The sequence below is a fragment of the Microcebus murinus genome, chromosome 9 (assembly GCF_040939455.1).
Source record: "Microcebus murinus isolate Inina chromosome 9, M.murinus_Inina_mat1.0, whole genome shotgun sequence".
NCBI classification, from domain to species: Eukaryota; Metazoa; Chordata; class Mammalia; order Primates; family Cheirogaleidae; genus Microcebus; species Microcebus murinus.
In genome coordinates, this window is record NC_134112.1 from 72,365,528 (window position 1) to 72,381,190 (window position 15,663).

Here is a 15,663-nt window from a genome sequence, read left to right on the forward strand (position 1 = left end):
TGCCACATGATTGAAAAATCCCATTACGTGAGTTATTATCACATGGGGTAAAAACCTGGAAAATTCTCTGCGTGTTCTTGATTGAAATTCCAACAGTAGGAAGAAAGGGAGAGAGAGAAAACAACATGTACATTCCTCTGAAGTCTAACCTGAGGCTTTGCTCTGTTTTATTTTGTTTGTTTGTTTAGTTATTCTTGGTATAAGATGTTAAGTTCACAAGAATGGATGAATCCTATAAAGATAGTCAAAGATAGACATTATAATATGTAAGGCTGGTCAGAATAACGAATTTGGCAATATGGATCTAAAAGCTTTAGAAATATCATTTCTTGACATTAGAGAACAGGGATCTGTAAACTTTCTATAAAGAGTCAGATAATAAATATTTTAGGTCTTGTGGGCCTCTGTCATAATTAATCGGCTATGCTGTTGTAGCCCCAAAGCAGCCATAGATGATATACAAGTTAATGGTTGTGGTTAAGTGCCAATAAAATTTCTTTACAAAAAAATTTGGTCCAAGGCCTGCAGCTTCCTAACCTGTTACAGAATCTTACTAGAAATAACACAGATGCTTAATACTAACAAAAAAAATGGAATAAATGTACCAGAGGCAGAAAAGTATTGAATCTGCCTCTCCCTCTTTGTAACTGTCCTAACCAGAAATCTGAAGGAAGAGTCACAAATACTCATCTAATTACCTTAAATGATTGTCTACATCACGGTCTTTATTTCTTCATGCTATTTTGCATTTCCCTTGGGCAACAATACCCATGGCAGGCAGTGTAGTAGTGAAGAATGACTGTCTAGGTTCAAAGACCAGCTCTGTCAACTACTAATAAAATGACTTTGGGCAAGAAGACAAAGCCCAGATAAAAAAACTAGCAGAAGCCACAGGAGGGATAGAGGCTGAGAAGGCAGTAGATGCTTTACCAAGAAGACTTAAGATTCAGGTAAACATTGAACATATACCACTCTTACTTACCATGGCAGTGGAGCATCCACTGTATAATAAAGACAGTATAATGAAAAAACCACAATGAATTAAACAGTTACTAGGGTGGAAGAAAATCATCTTTTACTTAATGTCTTTGTGGAGGAAACTCTGATGAGAAGTTTACAATTGAGGATTCTGTGCCTCAGATAAAGACAGTCATGAGCAACAGAACCTCGGTTGTTTAGAATGAATCAAACATGTTCTAAATTGCCTAGGTCCAGGGCAGTCATTTTCCCCTTTCTTTGGTCAAAATCCAGGAATATAATAAGCGGCTGCATATCTGTATCATTTTTCTACTGCTGCCATAACAAATTACCACAAACTCAGTAGCTTAAAGCAACAAAACTTTTATCACCTTACAGTACTGTAAGTCAGAAGTCTGGGATGGGTCTGACTGAAATCAAGGTGTCAGCAGAATGTATTCCTTTCTGGGGGCTCTAGGGGAAAATCCATTTCCTGCTCACTTAGATTAATGGCAGTATTCAATTCCTTGTCATTATAGGATCAAAGTCCCTGTTTTCCTGATGCCTGTGAGCTAAAGGCTGTTCCCAACTTCTAAAGACCACATTTCTTGGCTCAGGGTCCCCTTCCTCCAACTTCAAAGCCAGCAACAGAGGGACATGTCACATCTCTCAGACCCAGTCTTCTTCACTCTTCCACTTTGGAGATCTCATACGATTAGAGGGGGCACACCTGGATAATCCAAAATGACTTCCCCATCTCAAGGTCCTTAACTTTAATCTCATCTGAAAAGTGCTGTTTGCCGTGTAAAGTAACATAATCACAGTTCCCAGGGTTTAGGGTGTGGACATCTTGGGCAGGGGTATTATTCTGCCTACCACAATGTCCTAGTTGTTTTCCTATTCTTCCCATTGGTATTGATATCTGACAAATATTGACCTGCCTTTGAGTATTTGCATATACATTCCTTCTGACCTTTGAAAAAGTTTACCTACAAATGACATACCATACCTACCTACCTACCTACAAAAGACAATTACATATCCATGGATATGTGATTATCCGTAGATATAAACTCAAAATTTTATCTATAAAACAGTTACTTTATATTACTAATTATTTTATGAACAACTAAACTAGAATCCAGGAGGCCTTCATCGTAGGTTCGACTATGTGATCACCGAGCTTCTTTGGGACTTCCTTTCCTAATCCACAAGATGAGGAACATGGACATGGAAATTTCTGGGTTCTCTTTTAGCTCTAAATATCTATGATCCATGGTGTGAAAGAAAAAGGGTGTAGGTGGGAGACTAATTCTCTTTTAGTTACAAAAACAAAACAACAAAACTTATATAATAAGAACCTATTAGAAATGGTAAAGCTTTGATAATTTTTTTCATTTTTTTTCTGCCCCATGTGTGTTTTAATGGAATTTCAGCTATTTGCTTTTAATTACTGACTTGAAGTTACTTATGCCTAGATTTTGTCATTATTCTTATACTTCGCTCTCATCACTCCATTTATCTTTCTGTACCTTCTCACATTATATATCCTTCATACCCTAACCTCAGTATTTTTCGCTAAAGAAATCAATAAATTAGCTTTGTTCTCTCTTGCTATATAATGTTAGTAACAAGTCCAAATCAATCTATTCCTTCATTGTGGATTATACTACTCAGGAATGAGTTTAAAAAGTATTGAAAATGTTCAGGTGTGGGTGCTACTTTGGATTAGTCATCTACTCTGCATGCTGTCTAAATAAAGCTGCCCCAAGTCATATGAATTCAAGTACCCTTCTAAGGTAAAGTCAGAAGTGTAAGAACTGCCTACGTAAAAAAATTACCTGGTGCTAAAACGAGTATGACCCATAAGAGAAGGTAAGAAAAATAAGGGCAGACTAGCCATATTTAAAGTCCAGATTCTCAGTGGAATATTAACCAAGTCTATTATGCTACAGTACTGTTTTTTCTAATACATATCAACTCACATGTGATTGTTAAATAGGGAAGTAATGTTAGAATAGTGATGGAAGGTGGGTTGGTTCAGACTTTTCTTAGTATTTTAATGTCTTGTGCTATGAAGACACAATAGCTGAAGTACAAGCAATGCAGCTGGTTGCATGATTGTACCAGACCTGAAGAAAACCAGTACTAACATTCTTTACTGTGTGACATCCTGTTCTTTCTTGGACTTGGTTCAGCCATGTGCTCCATTTTGATAGTGCTTATTTTGCAGTCCTTTTAGATCCTTGCACAAAAGAAACATCAATGAGTCAGAATCATCTATCTCTGGCATTTCTAAATTTCCTGCAGTTTGTGACTGCTTCTCTACCTGCAACTTCTGGTGGTGATGTTCTGCTGCCATTGTTTCCATCACTCATCAGTATCTACCTAAACTGTTATTCTTTAAGCTAACTTCAACTTTTTAAAAAATGTAAAACTCTAAGTTACCATAGCATTTCTTTGCAATAAATTTTATGTTCTATTAAATGAGCTAGTATTTTCATTTTCATTCATAATCATTTAGATTACTGTGTCTGCTAATGCTGTTCAGTGGTTCCTAAATTTTACTATGATTAGTTACCTAGGGATGTCTTAGAATCTTGAGAACCAGCTTCTCCCCTCATACCATTTAATTCAGATTGTCTGAGTGTGGGAGCCAAGTATCAGTTTTCAAAGATCCCCAGCTGGTAATAGTGAGCTACTAGCAAAGTTCAAGAACGACTGCTCAGTTGTTCAGGTTTTGAGAGGTCTTTCCCACCTATTTTTAACTTAAGTTCTATTACTTTAAGTAAGCCATTCTTTTTTAATGTATTTTCAGGAATGTACATATTATAGTCAGAATTCATATGTTCTGAATATTCATATTATCGTTTTTAGTTTCTGCTATATTCTGGACGTTGGTGTTCTCCCAAAATTCATAAGTTGGAACTTAAAACCCAATATGATAGTATTAAGAGGTGAGGGTCTTCTGAGAATTAAGTCATGAGAGCAGGGAATTAGGGAGCTTACAAAAAGGTTGAAAAGAGCTGCCTTGCCCCCTTCCTCTATGTGAGGATGCAGTAAGAAGTCATCATCTACAAGGAACAGGCCCTCACCAGATACTAGCAGGCACTTTGATTTCAGACTTTTCAGGCTCCAGAACTCTGAGAAATAAATTTCTGTTGTTTATAAATTACTCAGTCTAAGGTATTTTGTTTTAGCAGCCTGAATAGAGTAAGACGGTTTCTAAAATAAAAATAATGTAAAAGAGGGGAGGATTTGGGGAGATGTTGGTAAAAAAAAATTTTTAAATAAACTTAAAAATACTATATAGATTGCATAAAAGTATATTTAAGTATATTTTATTAATACTTGTTACCTTTTATAAACTGAAACAGTGGGAATCTAGAGATAGACTGGGTTCTCCAGACCTTTAAGGTAAAGCATATGCCACTGTAAGTATAACCAGTATGTTCTGTGGCCTCACCACTGGCTGTGAGCAACGTTAAGTCATGTTTACACAGTTCTACCAAATGGCCCTATCTACTTTTATACAAGCAGTTGTATCTTTTCCTGCGTTTCCCTACTCTTCCTATCCTTTTGATTCACTAACCACTACTATTAATACTATGCCACCCAGGATTTGATATCTGCCTCACAATTGCAGAGGTTAATTTCTTAACCTCTTTTAATGATATTGTTTCTGCCTTTTCATTTTTACTGCTACAAATCAGATACACCTGGACTCTTCCTAGCCTTATTATCTTCAGTTCCTACCTCCACCATATATTAATGTTAGGTTATTTCCCAAAAGTGTTTGTGTACTTTTTCTCAAGCCCCAATTTAGGTCTTACCTTTTTTGTGAAATCTTCCAAGATTCTAACTCATATCCATATTCCCCTTCCTTAAACACTTAAAATGTGTACAGCCCAATTTGATCATAAAAAATGCACTGAACAAAATATTGTATTGGAATGAGCTTTGTGACTAAGAAAAGGTTACCTATGATGTAGACTATGTTCTTGAATAACAACAACTAATGTTTATTGAGTGCTTATTATATGCTATGCTCTATAAGAATTACTTTTAGTTCCCCAAAAGCTGATGAGGTAAATACCATTGTTTTCTCCATTTTACAGATGGGGAAACAGAGGCATAGAAGGTTAATTAATTTGCTTAAAGTCATACAGAATCAAAATCCAGACAGTTCCTGAGTCAATGTTCTCCATCATGATCCTAAACTACTTTTCAATGAACAAGTCGGTTATATTTTTTTCCATCCCTTAAGAAATGGAATTAAAAATACCTGTCTTTATTATACTAAATTAAATATATGAAAAGCACTTTGTAATCTATGGTGTTAAATAAACTAAGATTTCCATACAATTACTTTTATTTATAATTTGAGATATTTTTTCAATGCACTAATTACATCACCTTTATAAGTAAAGCTCTGTTAACTATTGAGGAATTTTCTTGTAAAGAGAGACCACAATTTATATATTAATGTATCCTTTTCTGCTTAGGAGAACCCTATGTAGATCTACTCAACACATATTACTGATTGGTTGATACCCTTTGTAACTTGCAGGACTATAAATCAGTCAAAAATAGAAGTAAATAAAAGTTTCCATATTAGGTGAAAAATACTATTTTAATTTTCAAATAACTATTGTGATAGTTTTTCAGGAATTATTCACAGAGAAACGACAAGTTTCCTCAGATTCTAGTAGGAGTCTGATCCTTCAGGTTGATGTTTTCTGCTCACAATCTAGATTCAGAAGTAATGGAATAAAATGAGTGTCTCTTCCAAGCATACTTTCGTTGATGCTTTATCAGTGATAGAATATTATTTAAATAAGTAGTACTTTTGAGAGATTTTGATTTGTATTAAGCTGAAAGTCTCATTGTACCTCTTCTTAATTTTTTAGTTGTCAGATGTTTTTATATATATGTGTATATCTATATCTATATCCGTTTTTCTCTGTTGGAGCTTTAACTTAATTCTTTATGAAATGCTAAACTATGTTCATGTACTCCAAAGATCACACGCTAATTAGATAAATCACATATGTATGTTTGCATCCAGATGTAACTTATTTTTTGTCTTAATAAATGAAATTTTCTTTATCCATGGGGTTTCTCTCTATATCTGTGATCCTTAGGGACTAGAGAAAATATAGCAGTTTTTAAGTCACACGTAAAAATATTTTCAGACCAAAGAGATTTTGTGATGCTCCATAACCACTACATATCTGCTATTTACCTAACATATTAATTTAAGGGAAACTATATAAGTACATACTTGTAACGTATTTATGATGAAATCAGTTATATAAATTACCACATAATGTCACACCAACAAATATTTTCAAAACAAGCACACTCTAAGGGATGAAAAACTATATAGACCATTCTAAAAAGGTGGCACACAGGTGTTTTTTTTGTTTTTAACTCCTTATTAACAGTACCTCGCTGATCATTAATTAGCACTTAGTTTTCTTTTGGGGCAACACCGAAAATCTGCAAATCACATATTTATTTTTTCATCTATGGAAGATACTTTTATTTGCTTCCCAGAAAATACAGGGCACTCACAACCTAATTCCTGTTTGTGGTTTCAAATAGGTCAGAACAAGTTTCACTATATAAAATATTAACCTTTTGGGAGTTATCTTGTAGGTAGTTTTGTGAGTATTCTCTAATGAAAAGAGATTCTTCACTTTTCAGAGGAAAACTGCTGACACTGCAAGTTTTTTCAAAGCCATAATTTTTTACCTAAGAAATTACAAGCCTAACTGAAATTATAAAGATATTTTGTAAAAAAAAAAAAAAGGAAATCGCTCCTGATTGTGTTTTGTGCATAAATCTCTAACTTTAAGCCTTTTTAAGTTAGGCCACCACAGTAAAATGAGGAACTGTGACGTTTTCTAGTGCTGTTTGGATATCCGGAAAAATCCAAAATGAGAGTTGTAACAGAAGTTAAGGAGACTGAGGCCCAGAAGAGTATAAATGACTTTTGTGTAAGGACAATTTTTTTAGCAGGGCCAAGATTAGAACCCAATTTGGTGCTTATTCCCAAGATTTTCGGCTTCAACTTCTTAAAGAAGTAACAATGCCCTCCACTTTGGAGCACTTTTAGAAACAAATACAGAATACACGAACATGCTTTTCAGTTGAATTCTCCACGGTCATACACCGTGTGGTTACAACACAACCTTTGTTCCTCCCCATTTACCTTCTTTTTGGTTTTATTTTCGTCACGTGCTGCACAAAAAAAAGATTCCTCTGCCCGCACCTACATTTCATACTAAAACAGCACTCATCTCTCTTCTCCTCTACTCATAATGAAAACACTACTCCATTTCTTTCTACCTGCCCTGTCTTTTCGCAACATTTTCCCTCGTTAACTTCTACCACACTGCCTTTCACTTGGCTAAGAAAGTCGCCCTTCCAACTTCTCCCTCCTACTCCACCTTCAGGAAGCTTCTTCCTTTCCTCCGTCTCTTACTGGTCTTTGTCCCTCGCGGCTGCCAGATTCCCCGCCCAGAATAACAGTGCGCACGCGCACTCACTCGTCACCGAGTCGCTGCTTCTGCTCGGTTGGCCCGTTCTTCTCTATTTCCGACTCACTGTGGTGCGGCAACTCTCGCGATGATTGCTGCCGCCAACAGGCGCGAGCGTCTGTGTGTTTCTGGCGGGCCCTTTCAGCTCTACTTGTAGCTGGTTCTTGTGTTACCCGGATTTGCCGGGCCGAGCAGCATGACGTCCGCCCTGGAGAACTACATCAACCGTATCCTCCGGCTGGCCGGCGCGGGCGTTAGCCGGGGCAGCGGCAAGGCTGGCGTCCGCCCTGGAGCGGGACGGGTGCGGGAGAGGCCGGGCTCGGTGGGCCGTTGGGACGACCGATCACGGCGGGATCCGGGAGCGGGTGAGGGGAGGAGGACCTGGGAGCAGCCAGTCCGGGTTCAAGGCTCCTTAATTTTATCCTGAAAAAATAAAAGTAAGAACCCAGTGTAATTATTCCGAACTTTACTCTCTATGAAAAAATATGCTCATGATTCATTTTTACTATTTCCCAAGGGCCTCTGTGTTCAATTTTGGCTATAAGATGAACAATTGCCATAGTGGCGACAGTGGTTCTGTAAATCTGTGTACTTGTTTTATTCACAGGCTTTGTTCATTGTTCAAGGATAGCAAAAACTTTAAAGATGTTTCACAAATTGAATTTCTGCCCTTTACTACTTGAAGTCTCAACGTGTTGATAGAATGAAAATAATGCTTGCTGTGGTAATGGGTTATAGTGAGGGGCAAGTAACATAAAAACCCACGTGGAGTTTTAAAGTACAAATGTTACCGTTTTAAAGCCTCAGGACAAAAACACTACATTGTTTTTATGTACAAATCGGGAACAAAAATTAAATACCGAAAGCTTTAAATTATGCAAGCGTTATTGGTACCTTGTGACATTGATTATAGGTTTTTTTATTTTGAATTCTAGAAGCCAGGTCCTGAAACTGTGTTAACGTGCCTGAAATTATCCAACATTGATAGCATTTATCCAGTTTTCATTTTAGAAATACAGAAATGGGGTCAAGAATGGGGGAAATATCTTGCCCAAAGTCATAGACCGTCAACACTCCTAGTTTAAAAAAAAGTTCCAAAAATCCAAGCTGTTTGAGACAGGTTACACTGATCACATACAGAAAGACTTCCTTTATCTTTCTTTTTCATTTTTTAATTGTGTAATTATCACAAGGACGAAGTAGTTAGAAACAGTTTTTATGCCGGGAATGTAGTGGCTGCGTTGATTACTTTTACCATAATTCTGTCACTTACTTTCAACTCATTCCCTTACCAGAGTCTAAATTTTCAGTTCACATTCTCTAAGAAATATTTTCCTTGATTCAATTATCAGGAACTGTTGCTGTTATTACTTCTGATGGGAGAATGATTGTGGTAAGTCTTTGGCATTTTCATTCTCTGCTTTCTTGTAGCCTTGTTGTTTATAAATTTTTATGTCGAATCTAAGTTCTCTAATGCCTAGGCACCACAGTACCTGTATTGCAGTTTTATTATGATTCAGCTCTTACTGCTTTGCTGCCAATCTGTATTTTCTTCATTAATAAATTTGTCACTTCAAAGGCTTCTAAGAGCTAGAATAATAGGTTCTGCCCTTAGAGAGCTCTTAGTCAAGTCTGCAGGTCTGTATTTCAAACGTATTTATCTTACTCTTCCATTTTTTATTTTCTTCCCCTTTCAGTGCCCTGACATTTGCCACATGAATCATAATTTTTTGAAAATTTTTGTATACTTAGAAACTTTTTTATGATGTAGATACTACATATATATGAGTGTTTAAGGCTTGTATGGTCTTAATATTCTTTGACTATTTTAAGGTTTAATGACTTATGTTTTCAGTAGGACATTTGATGATGATTGACTCTAAATTTATATATATCATTGACCTCCTTTAAAGGCATTTCTCAGTTGCTAATTTACCTCTACAACAAAGATAAAACCTCCTATGGCTGATATTTGTATTTTGAATTTGATCTGAGGAATTTATCTCATGTTTTTGGCTACTTGTTTATTTCTTCATTTATAATTTTTATTGTGATTGCTTTTAAAAAAGTTTTAAGGCTGCTAAACTTTCTCTTCTTTTCTAACCTTACCTAATGTCTTAAGATAATTTAATCCCTTATCATTCCATTCTGCAGTTTCAATTTTGTTTGTTTTCTTTTTAATCCTTGTTTGTGATATTTTCCCCACTGGGTTGTTAATGACTATTATTAGTCAAAGTTATTAAATGTATATCATATACTAGGCACATTTGTGTTATATTATTTAATCTATAGTACAACCTTGTGAAGAATTACCCCTATATTCTGTGTTGGGAACCAAGTTCAGAGAAAGTGAGTCACTTTCCTAGAGTCACAAGGATAACAAGTGGCAGAACCAAACTAAAATTCAAATTGAGTTTGACTCTAAAACCAAAGCCAGTTACCTTGTTTCTTTCTTAATTAAAGAAGCAATGGTTTTTTTTTAGGTACCTCACATTTTATTTTGTCAAATATGGGCAGTTTGAAATATTTTAATCTTAACACTTCAGGAAGCCTATTGCTCTTAACAGATATTTGCAAATAATTTTTTATTTTGTATAAACCTTAAGTTTACATTTTCTTGTTTTCATTAAGAGGATAGATAGTAAACTGGAGAATTATTTTTAATTTTATAGAGAAAGAAAGCGATGTAAAAAGAGTATCTTGAGTACTAAAGTTCAATAGTTCTGTGTTTCTTTGACAAAGTTTACTTGATGAAATAGTTATGTGTAAAATGAAGCCAAGAGGGTATGTATGGATGTTTATGGTAACACCCATTTGTTTACAAGTATAGTAAATGATCCATATTTTGTTTCTCTTCCTAATTTTGGGTTCTGGGTTTCTATTTATTTCATTCTGATTTTATATATTTTGATTTTCAGTACATTAAATAGTTTAACAGTAATCTTGAGACATTTAACCAGCCCAAAGCAATATATGCTGCTGTTTCTTCAGAAACTTGCATAGAACCTGAGTTACCATGTTATGCAAGGCCCATGTCTTCCTTTATTCAAAACCAAGGTGCTTTCATAAAACTTTTGCTGATTATTTTTTTTCAAGTTCTGTTTCTAATTGTTACAGTCATATTTGCATCTACCTTCCTGTGTTATTGGGAGAATTAAATAATAAATACCTGTGATACACATTAAATAATAAACACATGTGAGAAACAGAATACTGGCAACTAGTAAGTACTCATTAAGTATTATCTGTAACTACCAGTTGAAGTTTTTTTTTTTTTTTTTTTTTTTGAGACAGAGTCTCGCTTTGTTGCCCAGGCTAGAGTGAGTGCCGTGGCGTCAGCCTAGCTCACAGCAACCTCAAACTCCTGGGCTCCAGTGATCCTTCTGCCTCAGCCTCCCGGGTAGCTGGGACTACAGGCATGTGCCACCATGCCCGGCTAATTTTTTTATATATATATCAGTTGGCCAATTAATTTCTTTCTATTTATAGTAGAGACGGGGTCTCGCTCTTGCTCAGGCTGGTTTTGAGCTCCTGACCTTGAGCAATCCGCCCGCCTCGGCCTCCCAAGAGCTAGGATTACAGGCGTGAGCCACAGCGCCCGGCCCCCAGTTGAAGTTTTTATGTATTTATGGTACTAATTGGAATCTTCGAAAAATGGCAAATTATATTTACTTGTTTATAGTGTTAATAGTATAATGTAGTAATTCAGTAGTCTGGCGTTTTGTGGTTTAAATCCTGACTCTGCTGTTCACTTTTCATGAGACCATGAGAGAAATTCTCTGCTCCTTAGTTTTTCTTCTTTGAAATGGGGATAATTATTGTATTATCTTGAAGGGTAGAGATTAGTTGTGATAACATGTGCAGTATATCTAACAAACTGCCTAGTACTAGTATATATAATAGCATGCAGTGAAAGTGTTACATTGCTATAGTTGGTATGTAGGGTTTCTCCTTGTTTATATATCATTTTCCCTTAAATTTCCCTTCTTTTATTTTATGTCCTTAGAATGTTAGCTCCTGGATGACAAGAGCTTTTATGATACTTGGAAATACTCACACTAGTATACATAGATGCTCTTTGTAACTCTCAACAACTCTACATACTAGTCAGATATGTGGTATAGGTTTTTTTCCCTCCTTTAAACAACCAACAGGTAGGTTTTGTGCCCTGGAATACCGTCGGTTATAAAGAAGGCATTTTATTTGAGAGTGGAGTTGTATTTAAAATCGGTACTTCCGTTGGAGTACCTGACAACTAAAATGGTTGTAAGGTTGAATTTACACATTCAGGTAAACCCAAATATTTCCCTTTTGCCCTTGGATGTTTTCTTTACAGGGAACACTGAAAGGTTTTGACCAGACCATTAATCTGATTTTGGATGAAAGCCATGAACGAGTATTCAGCTCTTCACAGGGAGTAGAGCAAGTGGTACTAGGATTGTACATCGTAAGAGGTGACAACGTGTAAGTAGATTATGTCTATTTAAGGCAAGTTAAAATTATACTACTGGTGTACTTCTCTGCTTTATGTAGATGTTTTTCCCAAAATATACTATATCAACCATACAAAGTTAGTGGAATCATGCACTCATTTGTTTTGTGAATTAGGCTTTTCTTACCCATGGCTTACAGTAAAGCAGTTCTATGTGTTTTATGTCAACACATCTTTAGGTGCCAACCAAAACCATCTCTTTACAAATTAAACTTTCACGTGAGATCCATCCATACCTCTGATAGTTAGATGTCCTGGACAGGGTCCAGAAAGGGCCCTGTCTCATACCAAATACTTCATTAGAGAGGCTTCCTAAAATGGTCTTCCAAATACCCTGAATTTCAGCAGAACTTAAATATATTGCCAGAGTCCAAGGCTAGAATATGCATTTGAAATCTCTTCTTTGCACAATTTTAAGTAATTCATGGTTTATAATATAGCTGTATTTATAAACAAGGACTGATCCATTGCTGATTGTCTTTTTTTAGTATATTGACTACTTAAGATGTCCCATGTTTATCCTGTGGCCTCAGTTAACTTGGGACACACTGATACACCAATTTGAGAGTATTTTAGTGGTAGCAATTTAAGAAAAGCCTGTAAATGTATAGAGCAGTACCGTCCAAAAGAACTTTTTGTGATGATGGAAATGTTGTATATCTGCATTTTCCAATACAGTAATCACTAGCCATTGAGTATTTAAAAAGTGGCTAGTGTGACTGAGGCGCTGAAATTTAAATTTTATTTAGTTGTAATTAATTTTAATAGTTATATGTGGCTTGTATTAGTATAGTTATAGAGGCTAGAAGAATTTGAATCAATTCTCTAGTGAGTACTGTATTGAATCAAAATATGACTGGAAGGTAACAAAATATAAAAGATGAAGGAACACTTTATTTATTTAAGTTGTTTATGTTAAGCAAATTGCCTTTACATGAATAAATTATTTGTGCTTTAATCAAAATTAGGGGTTTAAAGCCTGGCGCATGGCATGCACTAAGTAGTCCCAGCTACTCACAAAGCTGAGGCAGAATGATTACTTAAGCCCAGGAGTTTGAGGTCAGCCTGGACGAGATAGTGAGTGAGAAAAAAAATCAAGGGTTTATAAAATATTTTGCATAGATGACTTCTTAGGTGGCATTATAAGGTGAGCTGTAAAGAATGAGACTGAAGCAAAGCAGATAGGGCCCAGGTCCCCTGACCAGAACAACATTGATTGGTTCTGGTATGCATAATAATTGATTTTAAGAAGATTTCTTCTTTAAAAAAATTTTTTTTTTTTTAGAACTTCAGTTAAAAAAAATTTTAAACCTTTGCCCTAGACCCAGTGGTGTGCTAGAGTCAGCTTATACTGGCTCATGAAAGCAGATTGTCATATTTTCAGGCATTTGGCAAGCTGGTTGATTGATGTCTTGTTAGTAATTTGAAATTGGCCATGGTGGAAGTATTTATCCAATGGATATTAGTAAATGCTGCAAACCAGCCTCCCCATTTTATTCCAGAGAGCTGTTTTTTAAACACTTACCAGCATTCTACTACCTATGTACAAGGATTTTAAATGATACTAAATATTGAAAAGGAATGAGTGGTTTAATTTGTTTTGTTTTGGGAAAATATAATCTACCGGAGCAAAATTGGACAAATTCCATATTATAAATATTCATCGTTAGAATTTACTCTCATTAAAATCAAACAAATGTAAACTCAACAAATAACAATTTTGTATGGGAGAATGTTTCATAGACATCCTGTGGTCTGGGTGCTCACATTGATTATATCAAGTTGGTTACCTCACATGGTATTAATGAATTTAATGTTATAGAAGTTATGTTAGTGTTGAACAAGGAATAGTTTCCTGACTTTAACCCTAGCCAGTCAGTATCAAAAATTATTTGTTAGATACTAAAGTACCTATTGCTACTATTATCTTTGTATACGAAGAACTGTACTTTTTTTAAAAGTCCTAGATTTAATTGGAAACTGAAAAATCTTAAAAAGGAAACTAGTAGGTATATTAATATATCACTTATGGATATAGTTCAAGATTACTCAAATAATTGATACTTATATTTGCTGATTATTTCAGTAGCAATTTTTTTTCTTCAGTACAGTCCCAGAATTGAATTAGAATTATAGGATTTGGAAGTTTTGAGTTTTTATACCATACCTATCCCATATGTGTCTTTTCCTTTAAAGACTCATGATTCAATCACTTTATGCAATCTGTCCCTTAATAGTGGTTCCTGTAATAATGTTTCTTCAAATTATTTCTTCTTGAGTTTTATGACTTAAATATATAATTCACCAACTCATGCAAATATTTGCTTTTTACCTTAAGTAGTTCTTTTTACTATGCTCTCTCAGTTTTATGTTTTGGAAGAATGCTACGAAGTGTTTTGATTTGATTAGTAAGATTTTTGGAACACATGCAGATTTATTTCAGAAATACAGCTGTTATAACTCTGACTTTTTTTCTCCATAAATAATTATAGTGCAGTCATTGGAGAAATTGATGAAGAGACAGATTCTGCGCTTGATTTGGGGAATATTCGAGCGGAACCTCTAAACTCTGTAGCACACTGAAGAAAAACTACATACTTGGACATCTGTAAATCTTTGTACAGAAACTGATTATTCTGACTATGATGTGTGGAATTTTTATGAACATGTAATTGTGGATTTTGACTATATTGATTCATTGTAATATGTAAATTAAAATATTTCTACATTTTATTGAAGAAACTTTTTTTTGCCTAACTCATAAGTTTGGCAGCTTGGTTTTATTTTTCTATTAAATAGAGTGAAAATTTCATAATCATTTTGAAAACTTAGAAAAAAAATCAGTACTTGCTGATATTTTAATATTTATGGAAAACTAGTGTAAAAGAGATATTTGTATGCTATACAAATCAAGCATACAAATAACATTAGTAGTACAGGATATATATGTTTCTTACCCTGATTTTGAGAAAGTCACAGGAAGGTAAATCCCATTTTCTGCTGTTAACCTGAATCATCAGTATTTATCCCACTTCACTGGTAGTGGTTTGCTAGTGCTTTTGAAAGTTGCTTCCCAGTACTTAGGCATGGGTATCGTAAAAATGTGTCTGGTTGAGAAAATGGAAAATACTGTCAAAGTTTTAATAGATTGGGCCAAAAATTGAGACTTGAATATTAAGGATGACTGAGAAAGGTAGGATTGATGTAGAGGATATTGTTAAAATCTTTGGATGCCCCTTAGGTTAGATATGAAAGAAATATGAACACATTAATATTGAATTTTACAGACAGTATATAATCTGAAAAAATTGACTCCATGTAGTTTTAAAAGCCATAGTAGCTTTTAATTTTGAAGAATTGTGGAATTTCTAATATTAAAGGAGTTTTTATTGTTTATAAATGTTGAATAAATAAACTAAGTTTATTTTGAAGCAATCAGTACTTGCTATCATTGTCAACAGTTTTCCATAACTCATTGGTTTCAAAAACCTGATTTCAGAAGTAAAGGTGGTTTTTTAAAGATTTCATAGAAACTATGTTGTAATAGTGTTTAGATATCCAATCTAGTCCATAAAAATTCTCATTAACTCAAATATAGGCCAAAGTGTATATCTTTGTGATGAGAAGAAAATAGAAAATTATTTATGTCCTTATAATTCAAACAAAATT

General features: G+C 34.8%; 1 protein-coding gene and 1 long non-coding RNA gene across 2 annotated transcripts in view; one reads left to right on the forward strand and one right to left on the reverse strand.

Annotated features, from left to right (window-relative positions):
- The window catches only part of LOC105858091 (uncharacterized), a 102,302-nt gene extending 94,797 nt beyond the window's left edge, over positions 1 to 7,505 (reverse strand). The window contains exons 1-2 of the long non-coding RNA XR_012921023.1: positions 7,413 to 7,505; positions 3,111 to 3,202 (exon numbers count right to left, since the gene is read on the reverse strand). This is a non-coding gene — a long non-coding RNA (uncharacterized LOC105858091). The remainder of the gene's footprint in view (positions 1 to 3,110; positions 3,203 to 7,412) is intronic.
- A 65-nt stretch (positions 7,506 to 7,570) lies between these two features.
- Positions 7,571 to 15,429, forward strand: LSM8 (LSM8 homolog, U6 small nuclear RNA associated). The gene is made up of 4 exons (XM_012740956.3): positions 7,571 to 7,729; positions 8,855 to 8,895; positions 11,839 to 11,966; positions 14,487 to 15,429. The coding sequence occupies exons 1-4, from the start codon at positions 7,699 to 7,701 to the stop codon at positions 14,575 to 14,577; spliced, it is 291 nt and encodes a 96-aa protein (XP_012596410.1). The 5' UTR covers positions 7,571 to 7,698; the 3' UTR covers positions 14,578 to 15,429.
- The last annotated feature ends 234 nt before the right edge of the window (positions 15,430 to 15,663 follow it).